Here is a 24,607-nt window from a genome sequence, read left to right on the forward strand (position 1 = left end):
TACCAAAAGAAATATTCTAAAATACTTTAAAAATAAGACTACATAGTATAAAGACAAAAATTATAAAGTATAATTATACAAAGTTACACTAAATATACTCACAATAAAGACAGTAAAATATGGCAGAGCTAACACCAGACACGAGTCCATGTTGATTATAAATGAATGAATTGAAATTCTGATGATAAAATACATCAGCACATTATATCATAGAGAAAGGGTCAGTCTCCCTAAAATATAAAAAAAGATCTTAAATAAAGAAAAAAACCACTACCACCTGCTGGGGAAAAAAAATGAGAAGAGAAAGTAAAAATGACCTCAAATATATGGAAAAAGAAAAAAAGAAAAAAAAAATCGATGCCTTACCCATCGATGCCTTACCCATCAATATCTACACACACACACACACACACACACACTCACACACACAAATACACACACATTTTGAACTATTTAGGTAAAAAAACAAATTAAAAAAATCACAATTTTGAAACACCCCATGAAATAACTGATCTAGGCAAATATCAGTGGATAGGTTGTCAGGGAATAGGATGTTCATTTTGATGCCAAAACATTACCCTGCAGAGCACCTGCTAAGTCCAAAGGGAAAAAATGTACCTTTATATCGGTGAGATCAACCAAGCGACCAAATTCAGCATCCTAAAAGTGAACAGCCTGACATGATACCCTCCTGAGGGATTCAATGTGAAGTACACAGCATCTTTCCTGAAATGTTAATCTGAATCTCATCTCGTGCCTACTTTACAGGAGGTATAGCAGATAGAGGAACAAGCTAAACTACACCACGAGGAAACAGCTAGACAAGCACAGAGGGCGGGGTGGTACTTCACAGCTGGTCTGGCTCAAGGAGTCAATGCCAAGGGGCAGAGGGGAGGCGACTGTTGGAGATAAAGAGAGGAAAGAGCTCTGGCCAAACACAATGACCCGTAACCAGACACGAGTGCAAGCACAAGTAACAGGCCACCTGAGGACGGTGAGGGACTGGTCTTTAGATGAAATCAGATTTGTTCTCCTCTTAGGTGTGCCAGTGGTTTCATCATTCAGGATGGACCAGGTTACCCACAGTAACAAAGAGCCCAAACTCTCAGTGGCTCAGGACGAAGGTCTATTTCTCACGTCCATCCGTGAAGCACCGTTTCAGAAGTAAGATGCTCCCCGATCTACTGCTCTTTGTACAAGACGAATTCAGCTTTTCCTTTGAGAATGAGAGACTCCTACTGATCAGGGAAGGTGGCTGCAGGCAGTGCGCCTGGGAGTGTGATTCTCCTGCCATTCTGCATCAGAATCTCCAAGATATTTTAAAATGCAAATGCTTTATCGCTATGTAAATGCTTTTTTAACCCCCGAGTCCCAACCAACACTTGCTGCATCAGAAACTCAAAGCTAGGGCCTTAGGAGTCTACTACTAAGTCTTAGAGCTCCTGAAGGCTGCTTTCAGTTACACATCCCACTATTTTCTAAAAGTTGCCGTGCAAAGGATAGTTTACTTGCTCAGTGATAACTAGAGTAGCATTAATACTGTTTATAAAAATGGCAGAAATTCCTGTTTGGTTTTTTTTTAATAAGATGGCAAGCACTATAGTATACTCTTTTAGAGACAATCAACCATTCTAAATTACAGGCTTTTTTTCTAGTACAGGTTCCTAAAGTACAGGTTCCTAAAATCAGCTATAGTGATTTAGCTGATTTAGCTGATAAGTGAATCAGCTCTACGTACACATATATCCACTCTATTTCAGATTATTTCCCCATATAGGTATAGTGACATTTTTAAAAAGAGGTTCTACATTTTATTTAATTAATCGAGGTATGCTGATGCCAAATGGACAACTACACAGAGCAGCCAACAAAATATCTCAAACCTGGGTAATGAAAATGGACCGATGTCATTCACAGTCTGCAACTGCTCTGTGTAGTACTGCAGGTGACTGCAGGCATTTCTTCCAACTTGGAATGCCAACTGGAAATTGTCCAGTAGTCTGAAGCTGACCTTCTGCACAAGGAAAAAAAGTCAGAAAACACTGGTTACACATCCGTAAGAATGGCCAGAATCCGGATCACTGACGACACCAAATACCGGTAAGGACGTGAAGCAGCAGGAATTCTCATTCACTGCTGGTGGGAATGCAAACAGTAAAGCCACTCTGGAAGACTGATCGGCGGTTTCTTACAAAATTGAACACACTCTTACCATACACGCCAGCAATCGTGCTCCTTGGTATTCAGCCACACAAAAATCTGAACACAGACGCAGATGTTTATATAGCAGCTTTATTCATAACTGCTAAAACCTGGAAGCAACCCAAATGTCCTACGATAGGTGAATGGATACATAAACTGTGGTCCACCCAGACAATGGAATATTATTCAGAGCTAAAACGAAATGAGCTACCAAGCCACGAAAAAACATGGAAGAACCTTAAATGTATATGACTAAGTGAGAGAATCTGTAACCAATCTGAGAGGTTACTTACCGTATGATTCCTGCTGTATGACATTCTGGAAATGGTAAAACTATGGAGACAGTAAAAAGATCGGTGGTTGCTGCGGGGTTGGGGAAGGGGAAGGATGGTGGAGCATAGAGGATTTTTAAGGCAGTGAAAATACTCTGTACGATACGTAAAGGTCATTATACATTTGTCCAAACCCACAGAATATACAACACCAAGAGTGAACCCTAAGGTAAACTATGGACTTTGGGTGATTATGATGTGTCAGTATAGGTCCATTGATTTTAACAAATGTACCATCTGGTGAGTGATGTTAATAATGGGGGAAGCTATGCGTGTGTGGGGCAGGGGTATATAAGGAAATCTCTGCACCTCCCCTCCAATTCTGCTGTGAACCTAAAACTGCCCCAAAAATAATGAGCTTAAAAGATGTTAACCTGACACTACCCCCTGCCCTGCTACCCCACCAAATAATTTTTTTTAAAAAGAGAGGTCTTCCAGCCATCTTTATTTAGCCATGATTCCCCAAGCTACTTCTAGCCTAAGCAACTTGTTCAGAACACCCCCAAATAAAGTCACAGTCCTCTCTGCCAGGCAACTTCCTGTGTCTGATCACATCCAGGCCCGTCTCTGGAGAGACACTGCACCTTAAACGTACAAATTCGTTGGATACCACCTTCTACCAACAAGTTGAGGAGGACACAATAAAATACTGACATGACAGCAGGAAGTGACAGGATCACACAGAAAATGGAGGGACATTATCAACTATACCTGCTGAACCTTTTAGCGCACTATGCTTCTTTTAATATTTTGGTAATTGCTTCTGTATATAATAATGATTATTTATCAACATCTCCTTTTGAAAAATTAACTGCTCAAACCTTATACTGTGATGAATCGTGTCATGTGCAGGCCCATTTGCTTACATGAGGGAGAAAAAACCCCACCACAACTGGATCCCATTTGTTTTTTCAAAAAAAAAATAATAATTCAATGTAAAACATGAACATTTAATTACCTTTAAACAATGTATGTAATAATGTACATGCTATACAATCCCAAACACACTGAACACAAATGCAATCTTATAAGACATATACACAACTACTTTTTGCCAACATATACCCTGTAGGTCACTTAGGATGTTAGCTGGTTTCTCAGCCCAGGTGTGAGCATATAAACACACACATATATATGCCTCAAACTGAAGATTAAGATAATAAACCAAAGAGTTGAATGTAAGAAGTCTGCCGTGGAAGATGCTAAAACCACAATCAGTCACTGGAACCAAGTAACAAGGCACAATAGCTTCCCTTTGTGGTCACAAGGCTTAAGTTTCTTGTCCCAGTGCTTAAATATGGAAATAGACATGGCTAAATCACAAACTCTATTTTATAGTGCATTTCGGTCACTGTTTAAAAAGAAGTATTTTTCTTATTACATAATGCATTACAGAAAAGCATTGGAAAAATAAATAGGATAAGCTCATACAATAAAGCCTTTTCTTCCATTTGAAAAAGTTATTTATGTTCAAAATTAATATAACAGATGTAGGTATAATAAAAAGAAGCATAAGGAATGCTATGCAGATTTCCTAGTACCCTTCAATCATATCTTGTGCCACCCATGTTAAATTGTCCATTTTAAAGCCAGCTGGGTGATACCGTCAACTGAAAGTCATTTTCTTTCTTTCTTTTCTATTTTTTTTTTTTGGTGCTTTAATAATATGTACTAGTACAGAGAATAAAGTTATCAATAACGTGGCAAAATGAAACTCTTCCTAGCATTTAAGTTTTTTTGTTAAACATTAACTTTGTATTAGGCTATCCTTAATTTTCCTTTTTTTCTTTTTTCTTCTATGTTAACAGAGAAGAAAAAAATGTTTCACAGAGAAAAATTCATGCAACCAAGCAAAATCTAAACTATCCGTATTCCCTTTTTTTGACCCCAAAATTCTTGGGTAAATTGAAAGTTTCTTCTAGGAAGAACAATTCACTGAGAGAGAAAACAGTTTAAAAATATACATATATGTACTATTCATTGTCTCTAAGAACAGTTTAGGGCTTTAGCTTCGTAAACTTCCATACTTATCAAAGGAATAAAGCCAACCACAAAACAAGAATCAACAGGATGCAGTAATCCATTCATAAAAGACAGTCAAATGTGCTTACACATATACAGGAAATCAACAAGGTAAGTCGTAAATAATAAGTCGTTAAATGTAGCACTAAACAAATTATAAGCAGAACAAAACCGTCGGTTTCGTTAATTTTGACCACGAAAGTGGGACCAGCCAGACATGAGCTTGGCAGTGTCCTTCGACCACCGTTTTGTTTCCACAGGGGCACTGCAGCATGCAGCTCCTGCGGGGGCCAGGGCAGCTGCTCACAGATACAACCGGACCGACCAAGGGAAACACACAACCAACCATCTTGCTCTAGGCTCTAAAGCTGAAGAGTAGTGTAGTGAATAAACTGAGACTTTAAGGCTTCCTTAGAAATATTTTTCATGGCACTTCAACAATAAACACCACTAATAGGCAAATTTTGCAAATATTCGTAGTTACACAATTGAAAGTACATGCCGTGTCAATTATTAAGTAAGGGACCACTTTGTCAGTTTTGTTTTCTGGCAGTCAAATCATACTTATGGAAGGCTATTCCTATTTGACTGTAATTAACATGTAATTCATAGACATGTCAGTTCACTAGTGTACAGGACAAACTGAGTGTGCAGTAAACCCGCCAGTACCACCTGCTTCTTAAAGAGCCGAAGGCCATTCATTTCCTGCAAGAAATGCAGCTGAACTGCCTTCTCTCACAAGAGCAGTTAGCATCCTGACTTCAACTATCAACCTACTGGTAAACTCTAAGATTATCACTAGGCAAATTCCTTGGGTCGCACACACAGGCCATCCTCACAATAATCCACTTCTCGCACCGCAGGCAGCCAGAAAAGTCTCTCTGAGCCTAACACGTCATTCTGGCCACGCCATACTCCGAGCTGACCACAGCAGGCTCCGCTTTGGAAAACTCGTCCGCGTACTCGCTGTAGCGGTTATCTGCGGGGCTGCTGCCCTCTACAGTTCGGAGAGCATCGTTCACAGGCAGCTCTAGAGTCTGCTCCTTGAGACACAAGGAGGTTCTGAGGGCAGGTGATTCAGGACGAACTGAATTTAACAATTCCTTGGTGAGAACTCCATCTGTCTGCTTATTTTTATGTTGCTTAATTTGCTAGAAACAAATCCAAATTTGAAAAAAAATTACAAACTGTACACGCCACAGGTTCAATATATGTTAGATGAAAGTACACAAAAATTGAGCTTCTGAAAATGTTCTCTTTATGTACGACGCAAAATTAAATCTCAAAAAATTAAAATCTAGTGTAGGTGAGACATGGTTGAGAATCCCAACTGTGTGCGACTTTTGCGATGGAAAACATATTTGACAGAAGATCACTAGGCCTTCATATCTGAAAAGCACATACATTTCCTAGAAACTATAAAAAGCAAACATTTTATAATGAGAGAAATATAAGTGAGACAGTCACCCTGAAATCACAGCTATATAATGTAACAAACACACACTCATTTAGTTGAAGGTGTGACGGCCTGAAGAGCTTTCTTATGTGGTTTTCCTACAATGGTTTGGTAGGTGAGCACGACAGAGCACGACAGGCTATAGAATACAACAGAATTTTTTTGATTTTAAGAGATTTTAAAAGGATTCTTTGGCAGAGTTCCACACTCTCTAGATCCTTGGACTGATCTCCAGACAACCTTCTTGTACCGTCTATATCTTGGGCTTGCCTCTCCTACAGGTCACTCAGGCAGTCATGACCTCCTTATCTGAGAGGTGACCAGCAACACTCCTGTCTGAGAGGCAGACAGGATAGTCTCACTGAGTTATAACAATTGGCCAGGATTTCTTAAAACATGGACTTACTGATCCTTTTTGTTACATATAATGGTTAAGAAACGTCTTAGGGTGGAGAAGGATTTCTTAAACAAGATATACAAAAAGGCATAAAACATAAAGACTGAGCAATTTGACTATATTAAAATTCACAGTAACTATATGAAACATACCATAAAGAAAATGGAAAAGATAAGAAAAGACTGGACAAAGCCATTGGTGATACATTTAACTAAATAAGAATTAGTGTGTGGTATATAAAGAATTCTTATAAATCAGTAAGAAAAAGGCAAATACGCCAACAGAAAAATGGTTTGAATAGGCCATTCGCAGAAAGGGAAAAATTCAACTTCACTCGTCATGGAAATCCGAAACTGCAAATAACTGAAATGTCAAGCACAGCTGAATTGATGGACTGTGATACAGTCACACAAGAGAATACGATACAGTAGCTACTGATAAAACAGATGAATTAAAGCTACGTGTATCAACGTGGATAAATTTCAAAACAATGTAGAGCGAAGTGAAGCATGACAGCCTTTGTATAGCTTTAAAACGTGCTTTCTTAATCGGAGTGAAGGGTACCTGGGCATTCATGTGATTTGTTGCCCTCTACATCTTATACATAACTACTTTCTTTTTTCAATATATAATAAAAATAATATTTCAAACCATATGCAACAATATTATAAATTGTTTGTGGATATAAACATATATAGAGGAAGTATAAAAATAGGCACAGGAATGACTAACACCAGATTCAGCGCAGCAAGTGTAGTGGGGAAGACTCAGTAGGGCTCACAGGGTCTGCAAATAGATCGATAATGTGTCTTCCCTTCTAACAGAAACATGAAAGGTCTGAATCAAATACCGTAAATCTTAAAACCTCACAAAGCCAGCTGGTGAATAGCCTGATATTATATCTCGATTTCTCTATATATTATACTTCAAATAGTTCAATATATTTTAAAATTCAGGGAAAGCGATTTAAACTAACCTGTTCAAAGCAGAGGAGACCTGATTTTGAAGCAACCATGAGTACTTACAAGATTTCTATTGATACGTACGCTACATTTACACTGAGAGCACCAAGTAAGGAAATAAACTAATTTAATATTCCAAATATATTACATCAGATACTTGAGAATACTTACGGATTCTAAGTCTTTCACATCTTTCTGTAGCTGCTTATTTTGCTCATTCATATTCATAATTATATTAAATACAGACTGCCTAGGGTGCAACGTTCGATCAAATTGGTGGTACATGTTTCTCCAAAACCTTTATGACAAAAATAGAAAAAAAATACTTCAATAAATTGTGTTGGAGAAAAATTGAGTATAAATACTTCAATAATGCCAGCTTACTTGAAATTGAAAGATACTGTATTTGGCTCCAAAACTGCCAATTTCTGAGACGTGGAACTGTACAGAGGATTGAAGTACTTCTCCTGGTCATCCAAAAGGAACGGCCACAGGGAGTAAGTCTTCTCCTTTAACCTAATGTGATGAGAAAAACACGAAGATCTTTCCCAGAGACGCTAACCCTCACTTTTGTAAAGCAGGCAGTCATTTCCCATGTAGATTTAAGTCTTAGTTTTTACTTCTATTCACAGTCTAGCCTCACCTCTGAATTCTTCACACTTACACTGTACATACTTTTCTGTATGTATGCTACACTTCAAAACAAATTTTAACTATTAACCCGAGAGTGTGAGGGGTACTCAGAGCATACTCAGCTTCAGAAAAACAGACAATAAAAATCTTTACAATAAGACTCAGTTCCATATCATACTGTCAAGATAGTTTAAGTTCAACTATGATTTATGTTAGACCTCAGCTAAATAGGAAAGAAGAAAGCCTATTTCAATCAACTGCCTTACTTGAGTTCTTCTCTTTCCTTCTGACAATTTCCAATAAAGTTTCCAAACTGGCATGAATGAATATGTTCATGGATCTGAAGAAGAAACGCTTCATTGAATTCGAAGGCTTGTGGAAACTGTTCAGTCAAATGCCACACACATTCCAAGAACTGAGTAAACACCGGTGAAACTTCCTTTGGGTCACCATCCAAATGGCCACACCTAACCCCCCAGAAAGTACAAGCTTTTAAAAATGCCACTGAAAGAGGTCAACTGTTCGGGTATTGTTAAATTTAAATACATATCCCGCCCCCACCCCCGCCAAAAAAAATCGTAAAACATTGTTACATTGGCATTTAAAAAAAAAAAAACTGTCATGTTTTTATTGAAACAATTTACACCTATGAGTTTTTCAACCACAATTTTAACAGGTCTGTTACATTCTAACTACTACAATGCAGACAAAACGGAAGGTAATAAACTGCTATGAAAATTAACAAAAGTATCAGACTTGAAAAAAATGACAGAAAAAGAATTAAATCAGGCTTCATACAAAAAAACACCACTCTCACCTCCCATCAGACACGGGAGTTCATGAAGAACAGGAACATTCAGGTACTCTAAATTAGTTCTACTAACTTTACCAAGTGCCTAAATGTATAACTGTGACTCACCTCTCCGAATATTTATGTCCAAAGGAGATCCAATCTTTTTCTATTAAAACCTTAACGAGAAAAAGTAAAATCCATTTTGTAACCACAATTCTTTTTTTGTTTAGAATGGATTAAATCCTATTATCTTAAAAACAGCATTTACACTTTTCACTTATGGTGGCAAACAAAATGAAATTTTTTAAATTACAGGCAAAAGACAGCAAGAAGCTGGGTTAGAGGCTGGCTTAACAAGGAGTGAAAATGATACATAAAAAGAAATACAGTAGGTCTTGTGACTTAAATTTACTTCAGTTGCATTTATTACATTTTAAGTGAAAAGTGCATGTTATAAAACACTATTGCATTTACATTTTTTGTATGTATGATGATGTATGCACAGAAAAAAGGTTAGGAAAATGAAAATCAGAAGGTTACCAGTGGTTACTGGGTGGCAAACTGGGGTGGATGTTTAAACCTTTTGGCTTACTTGTACGTTACTTCTGTAATACTTTTTAAAAAAAAAAAAGGATGGTAAAGAAACCAATGAAAAGTTTATATCCAAATTCAAATGTTGATATGCGACCTCCTGAGTGCACTCTTTTCTGTTACAACTCTACTGAAATAATAGGTTTCTAATTATTTTCGGTCTAATCTAAACAACATTATCTTCTTAGTATTTACTATACTTTCTAATTTCGTTATATAATCACCAAGTACATTCTTTTCAATGTCAAAATTGCCACTTTTAGCTCCTCTGACTTTGCCTTAAATCTCTCCAGAAGGCCATGGCACGTGTGGGTAAAGAAGATTCTGGAGTCACAGTGCACGGGCTCAAATCCCAGCTTCCCCACTTCCACACCCGGCAACCTTGGGCACGTGGTCTGGGCTGTAGCCTCGGTTTCTACCGTGGGATCTTTGCCATCCCGCCACACACCCACGTCTGAAACTCAACACCGTTCTCACTCAACTCACTCCGTCGCTTCTCTCAGCACAGTCCATCCTGGCAACTGAGCGCAGAGCCTGGAAGCAATCCGAGAAGAGGCGTCTTCTCCCCCACCCACACCCAGTCCGCGAACAACGCTTACTCCGCTGTCTCGCCCTCCCTGGAGGGGCCCGTCGCCCACTCCTCCATCCGCGGGGCACTGCCTTAGTTCTGGCCCTCTTTTCTCTCCTAAGTCATCCTATCAGCTTCTATGCGGGTCTCCTAGCCTCCATTCCCACCGCTCTGCATTCCAGACACCATCTTTTTAAAAAGATGAGCTCTGAGCATGTTCCCGTTTCCCGCGTTTAAAGCCTGTTGCTGGGCTTCCCTGGTGGCGCAGTGGTTGAGAGTCCGCCTGCCGATGCAGGGGACACGGGTTCGTGCCCCGGTCCGGGAAGATCCCGCATGCCGCGGAGCGGCTGGGCCCGTGAGCCATGGCCGCTGAGCCTGCGCGCCCGGAGCCTGTGCTCCGCAACGGGAGAGGCCACAGCAGTGAGAGGCCCGCGTACCGCAAAGAAAAAAAAAAAAAAGCCTGTTACTGGGTCTCACCCCCCAGCAGGGGGACGTCCAGTTGCCTGCCAGACTTCTCCTCCTCGGGCCCTAGCTCACCCCGTTCTTCTATGCCAGCCTCACCCCTCACACAGCCTGCACCCTACCCATCACCCGCCGGCTGCAGTCACCTGCAGGAGCCACGCTTTAGTCCTCACCGTTCCTCTAGCCTGCGAGGCTCCCACACGGCTGCCGGTCACTTACTGCACGCTTTCATCTGGACGCCCGGCAGACAGTGAAAGCCAAACAGGGCCAAGGAAACACCCCTATCTCACACGCCCAAGGCAAGCGGAACCTTACTTTATTAGAAGCCCTCGCATTTGACCTGTCCCAGATGCAACATGCTGGCACCACGAAAACAACGGTTCTGAAAGGGGTCTGGCTGTGTTAAACCTTCCCCTGCTTTAAGACAGCACTGTGCTTCATAATTCTAAACTAATAAAAACTGCCTACCAGCTCTTCATTTATTTTACCTGCCCTGAGTTAAGACAAATTGTGAAAACAGGAGTCAATCTGACCACGCTCGTGCATTAAAAAGCACACAAAACCCAGGAGCCAGGGCTTCGGCGCCACAAAGCAGGGAATCTGCTCAACTAGAAATCGCACCTTCAGGTTTAAAACATGCTCCCTAAAGTGTAGTTACAACTAACAAGTGAAGGTGCATTGAATAGAAAGTTTCCTCTAGAATATAATTTATAAGTACTCTTATCTATGTCTTGTCTTACTACAATATTTACATTTGTTAGATAAAAATGAGGGAGAAATACTGAATATTTCTATTGCAACATTTTATGGGGGAAAAAAACCTTTTAATCTAAAACTTTTTGTCAAAGAGATGGCACAAGTGGAAATTAATCTAACTCAGAGTTCCTCAGCCTCAGCAGTACTGACATTTTGGGCCAGGTAATCCTCTGTTGTAGGGACCGTCCTGTGAATTATAGGTTATTAGCAGCTGGCCTCCACCAGCTGGATCCCAGGTACACCCTTTCCTTTAGTTATAACAATCAAGATGACTCCTGGAGGGGGACAAAATCACTCCTATTTGAGACCAGTGGTCTGGCCAAACAAGTCCTTACCATGAATCCTCTGATTGTCCTGTAGTAGGGATCCAATAAGAGAGAGCCCAGGGAACAGACCTGGGAAGTCCTGTCCCAACCATCAGAGCAATGTACCAACACACTCGCATTTTCAACCATTATTGCCTGAAAAGAAAGACCACACACTTCGATTCCAGCAAAATCTATTTTAGGTAAATCAGTAAGTGCTATTTACTCAAAAACCAAAGTAGCAGGTATTGCATTATAAAGAAGAACTAGGATTGCAATGATTATGTTGTCACAGCATAATCTCCAAGGAACTGGACAAAACACAAAGCGAACAAACAAAAAGCACAGACAAAAATGCCGTTTCAACGTGTCGGGGAATTTCTTTTGAAGTTCCTATATTAAGTGCTACATGATACTTTCAAGGTTCATATTAAAGTGAACCTCATTAAAGAGGTAAAACATAATAAAAGTTATCTGGCAGGAAAGGATACCAGCACCCAACAGAATAAATCCATTCCTTCCCAACCAGTGAAACCCCAGATCAAACATGAGTGAAGAAGGGTTACTTTGGCTAAGAAGATTGCAGCGTCCATAACGGCTTTGATATGGCGCAGCCATCCTGCGTTCTCCAGACCCGAGTAGAAATCACTGACGGAAAGCCCTTTGGTACCGTTGACTGCAAGGGGAAAGACATTTCAGTTAGAAAGGAGCTTGAGTGCCCACTTCTATTCAAGAGACTCCTGGGGAGCAAGGTGGGGAAGAAGAGAAGAGGACAAAATAAACAGGCAAGACTCTTTATACATGAACACATGCTATTAAAAAGCTCAATAATGGAGTTTTAGGTACATTTTTCTGTCACTCCTCGTGTTTAAAAAAAAAAATTGCTCCAATACCCTTTTTAAAAAAATTTTCAACACAAATGTGTAACTAAAAATAGCCTGAGGGGCTTCCCTGGTGGCCAGTGGTTGAGAGTCCGCCTGCCGATGCAGGGGACACGGGTTCGTGCAGATCCCACATGCCGCGGAGCGGCTGGGCCCGTGAGTCATGGCCGCTGAGCCTGTGCGTCCGGAGCCTGTGCTCCGCAACGGGAGAGGCCACAGCAGTGAGAGGCCCACATACCGCAAAAAAAGAAAAAAAAAAAAAAGTCTGAGATTCCAGTTTTTTAAGTTCCACACCAAAACTGGAAAGATAGCTTAATATTTAAATGGAACACTGTCATAAATTAATCTTCACTGTACTGACTAATCAAGAATATCTAACAATAGCAATTTTTTGTAAAAACCAGTAGAATTATACTGTCTAATAAATATAGTAGCCACTACTGAAATACAGCTATTAAACACTTGAAATGTGAGTAGTCCACAGTAAGTATAAGAGACACACTAGCCAATTTCTAGGACTTAAAGGAAAAGAAGCAAAATATATCATTACTAATTTTTTATACTGATTACATGTTAGCATGTTTTTAATGTATTAGGTTAAGTATATTATTAAAATTAATTTCAACTGGTTTTTACTCTTCTGAACGTGACTACTAGAAAATTTTTAATTATATAATTTTAAATTTTATAATGTGACTAGCATTACATTTCTATGGGACAAAGCTGCCTAGAAGGTAAGCAATAATCGTACCTTCCAATAATTTCTGAAGGCTGGACCGCATGACATGAATATTTTCAATTCCAACAAACTGAAATCTAATATTAGAATAGTTGTCTTCATTTTCATAACCTTTTCCAGCTGCTCTGTTGGCCATTGCATTCAGCTAAAATTTTAAATTTTAGAAATTTAGAGACAAATTGCTTTTATCTTTTAGTTTACCAAAATATCATGAGAACACTAAATAAACCACAATTTAGCTAGCAGAGTTTAAAGGAACTCATCAAAACTGAATATACTACCATGTTTTAATAAGTGAAAAGTGTCATATATGTTATCCATAGTACAGAAGGATCCTATCAAGTAACAAAATGATTGCTAGATAAGAATCAGATAAGAAGTTCCCCACATATAATTCATGAAACTAATTCACATATGTATTTAGTCAGTCTTCCATATGTTTGTAATATTTTAAAATTTAAAAAAAGAAAGAAATGTCTGCTGTCCAAACCCTGTATGATTCAGAGTTGAGCAGAGTTGGGGAGTTTTTACAGAATGAACTTAGAAGATTCACTTCAGAACAAGCCTGGAGCACTTAATCATTCAGAAAGCCACAGGGACCCTGAAAAATCACATCTGAAACATGCTCTAGATTGTTCCAGGTCCTCCATATTCAGGGTTACTGGAAGACCACACCCTATACGACACAGCATATGATGAGCTAGCCTGATACATCTCCAAGAACTGGGTCAAAAATAGCCCAGTTTCTAGGGAGAGAAGACTGCCTATAGGCCCACGGTCTTTGGCTATTAGATCAAATGCTATCAGAGGTTAAGATTTGGCATGTTTAATTCTTTCAGACTAGGATTTCATATGGTACGTCATGATAATTTGCTAAATAGTCTTACAAACTTGGATGAAACAGAACCTAAGTTGGAAGAAAAAGTTGCTTTTCATGCAGTGGATTGGGGCCCAGGCTGGTAAGAAGTATAGTTAAATTGTGTCTACTGACCTGTGATGGCTAAGGCAAGAGTTAGGTGTTTAAATGCTTCCACATTATTACCACTTGAGTTTAACTAGGAAAACGAACCAATCAAAGAAAGATCTGTTTTCTGTGTAGGAGCCAATTATATAAGTAAGAGATATGAGGGCCTGAGAAACAAATCACCCTCAGACCTCATGTTCAGAAAGTCTTACGTTACAATCATCTTTTTATATCTAGTATTACCTAAAAATAGTTCTAAGCAATTAACCCACCTAGATTATACAAGGAAGTAAACTAAAATTTTTCTTACAAGAGGTATCACCAACACCCTTGAATTCTAAGAAAGTCTTTTTTTAAAACAAAAGAATATCAAATTATCAATTTCTAATTTTTAATACTTGTTAATTTATGCAAATTAATCTTATCTTCTGTTTTCTCCATTATCTTTTGTGAAGTTGCATAATGATGAGAATTACTTCTAAAACAACTACCATTCCTTTCGACAAAGCTGCCTAAAATTGCGTTCTATATCGCTCACTCGCTTTTTCCCATCGCTTTCTCTTATTTTCTCATCATTCCAGATTTTTGAAGAAATTCTCACTATAATTCTGCCAATGTCCTTTTGTGTAGCCCACCAGCTCTGCATGCGATGCTATAATAAAAATTAAAAGTAATGTTAGCTATTACCATTGAGGATTTTAATTACTTTAGTTTCAGTATCTTACATGAATTGGTTGTTTAACTGTGTTTACAAAAAGAAAAAGGGATTCTAGCATTTGTTCCAATGATAAAAATTTATCCTGACATTATAGATACCTAACAGAACAACTATTTACTGTTCACTATTTATAATTCCCTAGTTCAATATTTCCTAAGTTAGCTCACTATCTATTTTCCTTATTTTCCTGAATATTCCAAATTACAGTCCATTATTTTAACAGCGTTTTGCCAATTAAAAATTCCACCAAAAAAAGTAATAAGAATTTCTGATTTTCACAACACATACTTTTCAGTATTTCTTCACAATAACATAAGGCTTACATATCATCTAGAGGTCCCAATATAAAATTCAGGTTTCCTAATTTGTATATATATCAGAAGACATAAGAAATCACCACCTGGGTTCTTGGGAAATTGGTATTCTAAGTCGGTATCCTTTAAAGATTGATTTCCTTAGTATCATTAGCCTCGGTTAATTTACAACTAGGATTCAGATATGTTAAATATGGACGAAGTGATCTGTTCCCACTAACTGAATTAGCAGAGGCAAGTGAACTGCCAGACCATACTAGACTTAAGACACATACTCTGGGCCTGGTGTCCATGACATACATGTAGCGGTTGGCTGGGTTGGCTTTGCTGATGGCCTGAAGCAAGTGTTCATCCTCCAGGCACCGGGCACTGAATCCTGACAGTGGCTGACTACACCGACAAATGGCAGCCTAGTTTTAAAAAGAGGAAATAGATTATCCAAAGACGTCTAAAACACACCTCAGAGACACACTTAAAGGAAAAAATCCCACCGTTAAAATCAAATGTGCATGCAATCTATTTAAAAGTCAGGGAACTAAGATCCCGCACGCCTCACAGCACAGCCAAAAAACAAAAACAAAACGAAAACAGAAAGCAAAACAAAATCAAAAAACAACAAAAAAATCCTATAGCAAAAATAAAGGAGCCGGGAGATGGACTGGAGATAAGGTTGAGGGAATCTTCTAGAATGAGATAAAGAGGAGAGAATTTAGAGGGTATTAACTTCCTAGCATAGAAAGTTTATGCTAGGAAGCCCACTTGTCCACATACACACACAAAAGTACAAAGAAAATTAACACAAGAGAGGAAGCTACCAAAGAAATAGAGGGGCAATTTCCCAAAACTAAGTCCGAAGTTTCCACGTAGCATTTAAAACAACATGCCAAGGCCTGAAATCATTGTGAAATTTCAGGACGCTGGGGGAAAAGAAAATTCTAAAACCTTCTCAAGGAAAAAAATCAGGCCACAAAAGACTGGGAGTCAGAACTGGCATCCATCCCTCAAGTTACCAGCTGTGAGGACAGGAAAATGATTCGCCCTCGCTGAACCACAGCTTCCCCATTTGAAAGGTACAGGGAATAATACCCAGAGACTACCTTATAAAGTTATATGAGGATCCCATGCGTATAAGGCACTAAATATGCAGTACCTCCTGGCCTTCTGTGGAGACCACAAAGGCAAACTGTACTGGGACGGGCAAGCCCGATTACAGAATCTCAGTGAAAAGACTCCTCCACCTATTCATACAGCAAAACTCCTTCTGATCTGAAGAGCTGACTATTAAAATGGGAGCCTCAAACACCCTTGGCTCTCTCCCTTTTCCCAATAGTTGGCTTTTCAGAACTATCTGGTTTCCCCCAAAACAAGCAGGATCAAAAGAGAAGTACAGGAAAGGAAGGAGAATCTATCTGTTCACAAATCCTGTTATTTTCAAGTCACTACTGGAAGGAAGGAAGGAAAGGATGAGAGGGAGGGGAGGAAGACGACAAGTATGAAAGTTTCTGTGTTTCAGATAATTTTGTTTTAAAATTTCAAAAATGTAATCAAGGGAAAAGCCAGCATTCCTCTATCGGCGACACTGCAACAATGACCTCTAAATGTAAAAATGAGTGTTCTTTTGGACACAATCTGAAGAGGGTTACACTCCATCTGTAAAATCAAAAGACAGCTTCCTACCTCCTTATTTTGGTGATAGTAGGAAAGAACTGGGAACCTTCCCTTGCTCCGGAACTTGGAACTACCAACAATGATTGGTTTGCTTGCTATTCGGGGAACATAAAGTTCTCTGGGATAAGTTTCACAAATCTGTAAAAAATCAAATAAAATATAACCATGCTACTCATAGTTCAAAAACCAAGAGGTTAAAAATCACCTTTAAAAACCACGAAAACTTATTAAATGCAAGAACAGTACTTGGCAGTACATAGACAAGTCACTGCTATGACGGTCTCTGACCCTCCCCTCCAGTATGTTTTCTGAGCCCCTCCGACAGGTGACAACGTTTTCTGAGCCCCTTACCTTGTAGTCGCGGTTGGCGTCGGACAGCTGCCAGTTGGAATTCGGCACGCCCATCCTCTTATACTCTTCAGCGAGGTCGACGAGCTGCCAACCTCGCAGCCTTTCTGAATCATTTTGTTTGGGATTATAAGAGAATGCATAGAGATCTTCATATTTTGCTATGGTATACAAAACACATGAATGTCAAGATGCAATTTATAGGACTTAATACACTACAAATGAAAGAAGTTTTTCAGTTTTAGCCCTCCATTTTAAAAAAATCTTCAGAGAGACAGCTAACACCTGAACATACTTGAACTTAATATTTTCTCAGTTCTTTGATGCAGATGACTATACCTAAAGGCACACATACTGATCTGAGATTCAATTCACACCATCGGCAAAAGCTAGTAAACAGTACAGACTCATACATTAAACACTCTACTGCAATATTTCCTTTTCTTAAAAGTAAAAATTTAAAGATACAAGTAGACCCTTCCCACCCACCACTTTTCCCAAATGAGATGTAAAACGGAAGCCCAGCGCTTTAATGGAAAGCTAGAGGTGGCACACAGAACCTGAGATTGCATACACCCCAACAGGACAGCGTGGACCAAAATCGTCAAAGGCTGCTCAGAGCTCCAGAGAGCACCCGCTTCTGAACAAGGCCAAGCTCCAAAGTCACAGAACCATCCCCGCTGTAAGGGCTGCCCTGGGGACAGTGGGACCGACAGCACAGGCTTCCAGGGTTAGGAGAGCAGAGTGAGTGTGGACCTGCTCCCAGACCACTGCGACCCAGGTGTTCAGCACAAAGGAACATTCAGGAACCGGTGCGCTTTGCCTCCAGAGAGAGCTGTGGAGTCCAGCACGTCGGCGTAGGGGCGTAAGATCTCAGGGGCGTAAGCAGTGATGCAACTCCTCTCTAGGGCCATGTCGCCCTCACTGCCACCTCTGCTAAAGCCGGGGTCACCCTCTCGTCCCTCTGCTCACCCCCTCAGGCTCCACTCCCTCAGATTAAATGTACTAGTCCCACTGCTACCAGAGGAGCCTGACCGTCCTTAACTTCTCGTTCAGGAATCAATTTCCAAGTCATTGCTCTCAGTTGTGGGATACCATTTAAAAAAAAAAAAAAAAAGCTGTGCTACTGGTTTTATCAACTTTAAAGACATCCACGTAAATCTATGGTTTTTCAAGTCTGTACTACTATAAACGTTTCGCTCTTTCCTTCTTATTATCCCTTCTTTCCTTCTTATTACCCCTTCTTCTTACAATTCAGATCAGAAGTTTCTCATTATTTCTAGGCCAAACTTTTTGGAACAGAGTGCACAAGACCTTGACTTAACAGTACTTAAAGTACAAAATAACAATAATGAGATATTTTAAAAGTATCTTAGATAATCCACCTCATTTGATCAAGTAAGCTTTGGCCCTGAAGAACAGTACCTTGTTTTGACAGCTGTAGCAAAGAGTTGTAAATATCGTGGCAGTCTCTTTCTCTGGGAACAATGAAATGCACAGTCCGGAAGTTCTTGCACTGGATCACGAGAGGGCATCCAGAAGTCGTGAGAGCTAGTTTCTCCACCAAGGCAATATGGTGGTGCAGTATCTACAGCATGAGAAAACGCTTGACCATCATTATAAACAAGCACTAAGTATCTTACTCGCTTCCCAGAGTGTGTAAATGTTAGAAACGCCCTCTTCAAATAAAGTCTCAGAGGTTATACGCTACACACTCAAACTTAAACTTTTAAATGACCAAATGCCCAAGCTGGAAACACACCCTGATACTTCCCCATCGCTGCACATGTTCCACACACCATCAGACCCCGAGAACGGCATCTCCTAAATACCTCTGCTCCATCTCCACTGTCACGGCCCTAGTTGCAATGTTCCCACTGTTTCCCACCTGAATTACTGTAAAGAGCCTCCCGAATGCCCTCTCCACACCTATGCTTGACCCTCTCTAAGCCATTTTCTACAAGGCAGAGGAGTGACCATTAAAAAACAATTAAATAGTTATCATATGATCCAGCAATCCCACTCTTAGGCATATACCCAGAAAAGATGAAACCACTAATTCAAAAAGGTAACGCGCACCCCAGTGTTCACCGCAGCGCTATTTACAATAGCCAGGTCATGGAAGCAACCTAAATGCCCATTGACAGACGAGTGGACAAAGAAGATGTGGTACATATATACAATGGAATATTACCCAGCCATAAAAAGAATGAAGTAATGTCATTTGCAGCAACACGGACGGACCTAGAGATTGTCATACTAAGAGAAAGACAAATATATCACATATCACTTATATGTAGAATCTAAAATATGATACAAATCAACATATCTACAAAACAGAAACAGACTCACAGACATACAGAACAGACCTGTGGTTGCCAAGGGGGAGGGGGAAGGGGAGGGAAGGAGTGGGAGTTTGGGGTTAGCAGATGCAAACTATTATATACAGGATGGATAAACAACAAGGTCCTACTGCATGGCACAGTGAACTATATTCAATATCCTTTGATAAACCATAATGGAAAAGAATATGAAAAAGAATATATATGTGTGTAACTGAGTCACTTTGCTGTACAGCAGAAATTAATACAACATTGTAAATCAATAATACTCGAGTCTAGGGAAGTGGGAAATAACATGACTAGATGGCTCTTTTTTAATTGCTTTTCTAAAATTTTATTTATAAAAATAAAATAAAAAGCAATAAAAAAAAAGCCACCTAGGGGTGGGATAGGGAGGGTGGGAGGGAGACGCAAGAGGGGAGAGATATGGGGATATATGTATACATATAGCTGATTCACTTTGTTATACAGCAGAAACTAACACACCACTGTAAAGCGATTATACTCCAATAAAGATGTTCAAAAAAATAAAATAAAAGTAAATAAATAAACAATAAAAAAGCCACCTAGTCATGTTATTTCCCGCCTCCCTAGCCTCATTTCAGGTCCCTTGCCACATCCCTAAGTTCTGGTGACAACAGCCTTCTTTTGGCTCTTCCAATGCACCAAGCTCCTTTACACAGCACTGCGGTGCTCCTACCTCTTCACCCAGGAACTTCTAGTGTTATTTCTGGCCTTTGCTTAAAATTCATCACCGAGAAAGAATGCCACTCAACAATGACATCACTGTCTTATTAAAATAGGAGGGTAGGTGTGAACACGTGACTTTGAAAATTTTTTGGTTGAGACAGATAGCCAACGATTACAATTTTTTGTGCATATTCAAAATAAAACATGAGCTAGACCATGTCCAATAATATAATTACAGTAAACAGCACAGCAGAGGTCTTCCTTACCCAGGTTTCTTTCTGATGAGAGTCTATAAACAGCAGATGTGTGGCCGTGAGATACAGGGTTCCTGTTAACGACTTGTTGCTTGTACTGAATCGGTCGAGCAATTTCACTTGCTCAACCTGAAAAAGAGAAAGGTGTTATTTCTCATTTCAAAAGTCGCATAAATTCTTTTCCCGTTATCCCAGCATTTAAATGTACATTTTCAAAATGTTTTCTCCTTCTGTTCAAAAACGTAAGTTTATTTAAGATTGAAAGTTAAATCGCACATATCTTGGGGAACATATAAACCACCAACAATATAAGTATTACTAATATTTACAGTGACAAATATAACCAATAGAGAAGAAGTCTGTAAAAAAGGTAACATAAATATGGAAGGGAATGGGCTTCCCTGGTGGCGCAGTGGTTAAGAATCTGCCTGCCAATGCAGGGAACACGGGTTCGAGCTCTGGTCCGGGAAGATCCCACATGCCGTGGAGCAACTAAGCTCGTGCGCTACAACTACTGAGCCTGCTCTCTAGAGCCCTCAAGCCACAACTACTGAGCCCGCACGCCTAGAGCCCGTGCTCTAGCAACAAGAGAAGCCACCATAATGAGAAGCCCGAGCACCACAACGAAGAATAGCCCCCGCTCACCACAACTAGAGAAAGCCCACGTGCAGCAACGAAGACCCAACACAGCCAAAAATAAAATAAATAAGTAAATGAATTTATTAAAAAAAGAAATATGGAAGGGAACAGCAAGGATATGGTATAAATAAGCATAAACGTTTTTTGTATCCAAGAATCAGTATCTTTTATTTAAAGCTGGCAAGTCAAGAAATAAATAAGGTTATTATCTAGAGTTAGGAAACTAAAATACCAGAAAAAAATCAATCAGGAAACAGTTAATAGGTTGCAACCTACAACTTACTCTGCTCACCTCTGCACCCAGGATACTGTTCTGTGTCCAGCTCTGTGCTTTTACTCACCCAGTCCTCCCTGCCAACAGTCTCTCCTGCTCAGCTAAGTGAGAAGCATTCTTCAGGGCCCACTGATGTCCTGTCTCTTAACAGGAAGGCTTCTCAGTTAATTAATTAATTACTAATGTCAGCTTTGTATTTCTTCCTGGCTCTGGACTCCCTTGCATAGATTATGTTGCATGTTGCTCCCTTGCCCTCTACAGCTGAGGCAGTGAAGTACATAGTACATCTTTCTTGATAGTACATACACACACGAACACACACAGACAGACAGACAGACAGACAGACAGACACACACACACACACACGGGTGCCACTGGAGAGAGGGGTTAGAGTTGGCCAAGAATGTGCAGGAGACCACTGTTTTGAAAAGACAGTATTTATTACTATTCATTCTTATGGGGGGGGAGTAAAATAACCATTACCAACTTAAAAACATTAATCCACAGCTATAGCAGCAGGTTATAGACAGTTCTTTAAATTGTGTGTTTTCAAAACCACATAGCTAACCATTATCTCATTAATTCTATGCCTTTACCTCATATATATTTTCTTTTCTCTTACTAAAACTGAAGAAAAAAATGCCCCATTATGAAATTATGATTTCCAAAATAATCAATAACTACCATTTAAAAGGCTAATCAGGGACTGCCCTAGTGGCACAGTGGTTAAAGAATCCACTCGCCAAGGCAGGGGACACGGGTTCGAGCCCTGGTCCAGGAAGATCCCACATGCCGCAGAGCAACTGAGCCCGTGCACCACAACTACTGAGCCTGCACTCTACAGCCCGCGAGCCACAACTACTGAGCCCGCGTGCCACAACTACTGAAGCCTGCGCACCTAGAGCCGGTGCTCTGCAACAAGAGAAGCCACCGCAATGAGAAGCCCGCGCACCGCAATGCAGGGTAGCCCCCGCTCACCGCAACTAGAGAAAGCCTACACCCAGAAATGAAGGCCCAATGCAGCTAAAAATAATAAATAAATTTAAAAGAAAGAAAATAAATAAATAAAAGGCTAATCAGCTCCTCCTCCAAGATATTCAATGCCATAGTTTTTTTTTACTTATAACAGTACCCATTCAAATAAGTTAAAATTTAAACGTAAAATTAAAATATCTGGTTTTGATACAAAACTTTATCTGCATGGGTACGGCAATGAATTGAGTTTTAACACCTTCCTCTGGAAACTTAGAGACATGATCTAACTTAATGTATTCTAGCTCCAGTCCAATAGCTGATTTGAGACACAAAAACTGTCAGATCGTCACACACTGTCCTTTAAGACAACAGGAAAACGTCCTTCTTATAAACCTGAATGAAGACTGGAAATCAACATCTATTTCATTGCTCAGGACCATTTCTTCCTTAAATAAAAATCTAACTTTATTATACCACATACTTCTCATCAAACCTTAAACACTGTTAAAACAATGGGATCAACTACTGTTGACTCGTTCACTGTATGAGGTTCGGCTGCAAGGAAAGTCCGGCCAACCAACAGCGACCCCAGAAATATATATCTCACCTGTCTTATTTCCTGCAGCAATTAAAACAAAGTGTTAATGGCTCTAGAGAAAAGAAAACTGATGAATATATATGGAAATAAATGTTATAAGGTATCAACTCTACTCAAGCAAACAATCTGTGCCAACATCACTCTGCAGCACTTCGGATACCCCCAGAGAAGAGAAAAAAGTGTACTGACAAGTAGTTTACAAAGGCGGGCCGGCGGGGGGTGGCGGGCTGATTTTATTACCATTGAATTCAACAGTAAGTTTGTTTTTTACAAAGAAGTCCACATGAAGGGTTTAAATCTGTGGATTTTAAAAAGATCATAAATATTTCTTGTTGTCCTCCAATCACAAGGCTTAAATAATAATTTCTCTACAAGGCACAAAACCGTGTACACACGATCCTCTACATGCAAGACAATCACACCCTCTTCATCTGGATCTTGACCCTCTCTTGCCCACCCCCTACTTGCTACTACTACTCTTCAGGGCGCTATTCTCTATAGGCAATCTCAGCCACTGTCACTGTTGTAGTCTGTATGTCAACGACTCCCCAAACCGAATGTCCAGCTCTGATCTCTCCTGAGTTCACACTGTCCGCTGCACACACAACAACAAGAGTTCCTGACGTAGTACTGAGGTCTTAGCATATGCTCAGTACTACAATAAGTGTTTAAATGAACATACGTGACTTTTTTTAATGTCACAACCCCCGTGCGGTAACTACTATTACTATCGCCATGGAAACTGAGAGGTAGGTTAGGGAAATGTGCTATAGCGTCAGCTGGTGAGTGGAACAGCCCAGTCTTAACCCTACATCATAGGTCTGATTCCCGCCGCTCTATTCTGCTCTACTTGGACATCTTAAGGGGCATGTTAAGCATACTGAGAACGAAACGGATTTCCCCTGACCTCTCACAAATATGTTCCTAGTGCTGTATTTCTGGCCTGAGTTAATGGTACTGCATCCTCATCCAGTCACCCACGCTAGAAACCTCAGATCCATCCTATGACTTCCTGACCCCTAACATTCAGTGAATCACAACGTCTACCAATTTTATGGCCTGAATGTATATACACACACACACACACACACACACACACGCACACATATATATATATATATATTTTTTTTTTTTTTTTTTTTTTTTTTTTTTTTTTTTTGCGTTACGCGGGCCTCTCAGTGCTGTGGCCTCTCCCGCCGCGGAGCACAGGCTCCGGACGCGCAGGCCCAGCGGCCATGGCTCACGGGCCCAGCCGCTCCGCGGCATGTGGGATCCTCCCGGACCGGGGCACGAACCCGCGTCCCCTGCATCGGCAGGCGGACTCTCAACCACTGCGCCACCAGGGAAGCCCCTATATTTTTTTTTTGGTTGTGCCGTGCAGCATGAGGAATCTTAGTTCTTAGTTCCCCAACCAGGGATCGAGCCTGCACCCCGAGTGGAAGCGAGGAGTCCTAACCACTGGACAACCAGGGACGTCCCACGGCCTAAATATGTTTAAATTCTGCCCCATCCACCATTTTTCAAGTGTTCCCACATTATAATGGAAGTGTCTGTTCAAGGGTCCATCTCTCCCACCAAGGCTGTAACATGTCCCAGTCCCAGGACTGTCTCTTATTTGTGTCTGAATACCTAATGGCTAGCATAGCACCGGACACAGTAAATGTTTGTGGAACTAGGGTGAACTGCCACAGAGAAATTCCCCACGGGGAGAAACAGAAGGTGCC

The 24,607-nt window shown here is 40.2% G+C and overlaps 1 protein-coding gene across 7 annotated transcripts in view; it reads right to left on the minus strand.

The window, feature by feature from the left end:
• The window catches only part of MTMR6 (myotubularin related protein 6), a 51,291-nt gene that overhangs the window by 19,107 nt on the left and 7,577 nt on the right, over nt 1–24,607 (minus strand). For 4 of the 7 annotated variants that reach the window (XR_004346664.1, XM_032611131.1, XM_032611134.1 and 1 more), the window contains exons 2-15: nt 20,410–20,526; nt 18,537–18,699; nt 17,115–17,272; nt 16,773–16,901; nt 15,371–15,505; nt 14,602–14,715; nt 13,112–13,244; nt 12,046–12,155; nt 11,510–11,635; nt 8,924–8,973; nt 8,271–8,471; nt 7,756–7,887; nt 7,543–7,669; nt 1,884–2,014 (exon numbers count right to left, since the gene is read on the minus strand). Coding sequence is in view for 6 of the 7 variants with exons in the window: in XM_032611131.1 (XP_032467022.1) it covers nt 1,884–2,014; nt 7,543–7,669; nt 7,756–7,887; nt 8,271–8,471; nt 8,924–8,973; nt 11,510–11,635; nt 12,046–12,155; nt 13,112–13,244; nt 14,602–14,715; nt 15,371–15,505; nt 16,773–16,901; nt 17,115–17,272; nt 18,537–18,699; nt 20,410–20,526 (1,826 nt within the window). In the remaining variant the exon portion in view is untranslated. Of the gene's footprint in view, nt 1–1,883; nt 2,015–3,463; nt 5,708–7,542; nt 7,670–7,755; nt 7,888–8,270; nt 8,472–8,923; nt 8,974–11,509; nt 11,636–12,045; nt 12,156–13,111; nt 13,245–14,601; nt 14,716–15,370; nt 15,506–16,772; nt 16,902–17,114; nt 17,273–18,536; nt 18,700–20,409; nt 20,527–24,607 lie in introns of those variants that run through there. The other 3 variants (XM_032611129.1, XM_032611130.1, XM_032611132.1) reach the window with 3 other exon arrangements.

Source organism: Phocoena sinus, chromosome 18 (genome assembly GCF_008692025.1).
Source record: "Phocoena sinus isolate mPhoSin1 chromosome 18, mPhoSin1.pri, whole genome shotgun sequence".
Lineage (NCBI taxonomy): Eukaryota > Metazoa > Chordata > Mammalia > Artiodactyla > Phocoenidae > Phocoena > Phocoena sinus.